Source organism: Monodelphis domestica, chromosome 6 (assembly GCF_027887165.1).
Source record: "Monodelphis domestica isolate mMonDom1 chromosome 6, mMonDom1.pri, whole genome shotgun sequence".
Classification (NCBI taxonomy): domain Eukaryota; kingdom Metazoa; phylum Chordata; class Mammalia; order Didelphimorphia; family Didelphidae; genus Monodelphis; species Monodelphis domestica.
Genome location: NC_077232.1, coordinates 24,266,906 through 24,270,280, shown reverse-complemented (window position 1 = coordinate 24,270,280; position 3,375 = coordinate 24,266,906). Strand labels below are relative to the sequence as shown.

The window sequence follows — 3,375 nt, the reverse complement described above, 5'->3', positions numbered from 1 at the left end:
TGTTTTATAGTTTAATGTTTGAATTTGAGTAACATTTATTTGGTGTATCTTTATATATTATATATATATATAATAAAGTTAGCTTTTAATTAGTATTGAAAAATTTTAAGCAAAAGTGTAAATAGGTGAGAATATACATTTCTCAATCTCTGTGTGATATACACACAGATATGTACTATTTATCTGTATATACATCCAGAAACCTATATAAAATATATAATCATGGGAATAGATGGAAATGTGCCATCCAGATTCTTTATTTTATTTTAAATCTTTTGTGTTTGTATCTTTGTGTTGAGTATGCTTATTAGTGATGCAAAGTTGTAACTTTGTTACTGTTCTTCCAGCTCCAAATTGCAATAATATTCTTGGGTTACTGATTTTTTCCTATACTTTTATCCCAAAATAATTAGTCATACCACAGTTTTCTCATGAAACTAGGCTGCAGGATAGTTGTTGATGATGCTCTTGTTGACCATTGCCCTTTTAATTACTTTTTCCTTCAGTAATTTCTTCATATTTCTTCTATGATTTTTTTCAGTGTGATATCTCTTTACATTCCACTTCTCATTTGCCCATCATAATCCAAGTTAATTAACGAGCATAAAAATATCATATAAATGATAGTATAATTTATTTTACATCATAGAAATACAAACACATGAAGGAATCATGGTAGTCCCTAAGCTGTTATATAAAGTGATTTCCTTGTCACACCTAACTTAAAATGAACACACTTCATTCCTTCTCTAGGATTAATGTAGTGCTTTGGAATCCTACAAGAATTTCATAGAGTAAGAGAATCAGAAATTGTATTACTCAGTTTATCTCACCATTACACAACATCTACATAATTGTTCAACTCTGAGGTAACATGTTGTGTTTCTATTCCTCTATGAAGATGAATAAACCACATTTCTAGGAAGTGGTTTCAAGAAGGTTTCTGTTCAAATCTTTTTTCTCAGACACAAACCATATTTAACTCTGTGCAAGTCTTATTCTTTCCTAATTTCACTTACATTAATTATTAAATGATATTTATAGCCACACCTTTCTTTTATGGAATGTTTGGAGAATCAAAAATAATATAAACCACTTTGAAAACATCAAATGTTAGTTATTAGTAGTTTTGTCTTTTGCAAGAAGGATAACAACCTTGGGTGATTAGAGAGGCCATGCTAGTGAGATCTATATTTTCTTAAGATTTCATGGTTGTATATATTAAAATCTAATTATGTTCCTTCTGATCCTACTTCTGTCCTTTATAGTACTGCCAACTCCCTGTCCATATGTCTAATCCTCTCCTCCTCTCCAGGTTTTATTTTATTATTTTTTATTTTTATTTTTTTTATTTTATTACCAGGTTTTAAAGTTTTTACTTTGGTGTATGAGAGAAGACTTAACAAAATGTGTAATAACTGGATTACAATGGAGATGAACCTAGAATTTGAAAATTGTTTTTATATACTGATCCTAATTACTTAGGTAATAATTTCTTCAGTGCAACAATGATATCTTTATTTCTAAGACTGTATATTATAGGGTTGAACATTGGAGTAACAATAGTATAGAAAAGAGAGAGAACTTTGTCTGCTTCTGCTGAATGAATAGATTTGGGTCGCATATATGTTATGATAGCTGATCCAAAGAATAATCCTACAACAATGAGGTGAGAAGAACAAGTAGAAAATGCTTTGGATCTTCCAGTGGCTGATGGTAGCTTGAGTATGGTACCAATGATTTGACTGTATGACCATAATATCAATAGAAAGGGAATCATGGCTAAGATCAGAACATCAGCATAGACAGAGAACTCATTTACTGAAGTGTCTCCACATGCCAATTTTAGTAATGGTGGGATGTCACAGAATATGTGATTAAGTTTGTTAGAACCACATAAGGGCAAAGAGAAAATCTGGTAAGTCTGTCCTATTTGGAGTGGGATTCCACTGATCCAGGAGCCAACCACCAGCTTGATACATGTCTTGTGATTCATGATAACATGATAGTAGAGTGGCCTACAGATGGCCACATAACGATCATAAGCCATCACAGCTAGTAGGAAACATTCAGTGGCTCCCATAATAAGAAAAGAAGTAAGCTGTACAGCACAAGCAAGGAAGGAAATATTTCTTCTCTGGCTCCAAAGATTTGTCAATAATCTTGGTATAGTTACTGATGTATAACAAATTTCTAAGAAGGAAAAGTTTCCAATGAAAAAATACATAGGTGTATGGAGACTTGGATCAATCTTGGTAATGACAATAATTAGGCCATTTCCTATGAGAATACTCATATAGATGACCAGGAATAGAACAAAAAGTAAGCCTTCAAGCTTAGGAAGATTAGAAAATCCCAAGAGAATGAATTCCACCATGATTGTGAGATTTGTTTCTCCCATATTTCTTTTCATTTTCCATGAATGGAAATAATGAATTCCAGATTTGAAAATCACAATCTCTGTAAAATAAGGAGTTTTCATTAAACTATTCATTCTGGAAATATTGCTTTAAAAAAGTATAAGTGAAATATGTCTATAAATTTTGGCATGAAATGACTTCTAGTCATGTACTTCAAGGAAGTAAAAAGAAAAATAAAGTTTTATTTTATGAGACTACTAAACACATCTTTTCTTCCAGCATGGAAGTATCTAAGGGAAAAATTCTCATTGAGTATTGTATAAATCAGATGGATGTCATAAAATATTACATACTACAAAATTTCATGCCAATGATTATCAGTAGCATGAGAAAACTCTAAAAATGTCTTCAGAATGAAAGAAGCAAAATCACCAAATGGCATGTTCAGTGACTATGGCAATGGCAATGGAAATAGCAACAAAACACCTGAACTCCATGTTACAGTAATGACCAATCTTGGTAATGAAAAAGAGATGAATAGATGCACCTTCTTTCTTTCTTTGAATATATAGATGTTAATGGGTATGAAACATTGGTTATCAGGCCTCAATTAGTGTGTTATTTAGTTTAAATTAAATGATTTTTCTCTTCATTTTAAAAAATATTAAAAGCATCTTAATTGGGAAATGGAGTTTATATTATTTCTTGAATTTGTTTATCTAAATACCTTTGTTGTTGGTGTTGATTGTTACTAAATATATAATAAAATTTAAAAAATATGTTATACCTTTATCTAAAGTGATATATAAATAAAAGCTATCACTAAGGTATAAAAATATATTCTTTATTTTGATACTATTTTATTTTTTAAATCAATAAATTTGCACGATGATATTACTAACCAAATCAATAAACATTTATTATGCACATACTCAATGCCAGGTGCAATGCTAAGAAATTCTAGAACAATAAAATATTCAATGCTTATTCTGTGGAAATCATGAAGCATTCAAGG

At 30.3% G+C, this 3,375-nt stretch overlaps 1 protein-coding gene across 1 annotated transcript; it reads right to left on the bottom strand.

Annotated features, from left to right (window-relative positions):
- Nucleotides 1-1,448: 1,448 nt before the first annotated feature.
- LOC100021440 (olfactory receptor 10AG1-like) lies at nt 1,449-2,481 on the bottom strand. Its single transcript, XM_007497651.2, has one exon. It carries the CDS (start codon nt 2,411-2,413, stop codon nt 1,478-1,480), a length of 936 nt encoding a protein of 311 aa, XP_007497713.2. The 5' UTR covers nt 2,414-2,481; the 3' UTR covers nt 1,449-1,477.
- Between the last annotated feature and the right edge of the window lie 894 nt (nt 2,482-3,375).

Bases quoted from the DNA above. Each gene is read 5' to 3' on its own strand.
- LOC100021440 (XM_007497651.2), bottom strand. From the start codon at position 2,413: ATGAAAAGAAATATGGGAGAAACAAATCTCACAATCATGGTGGAATTC.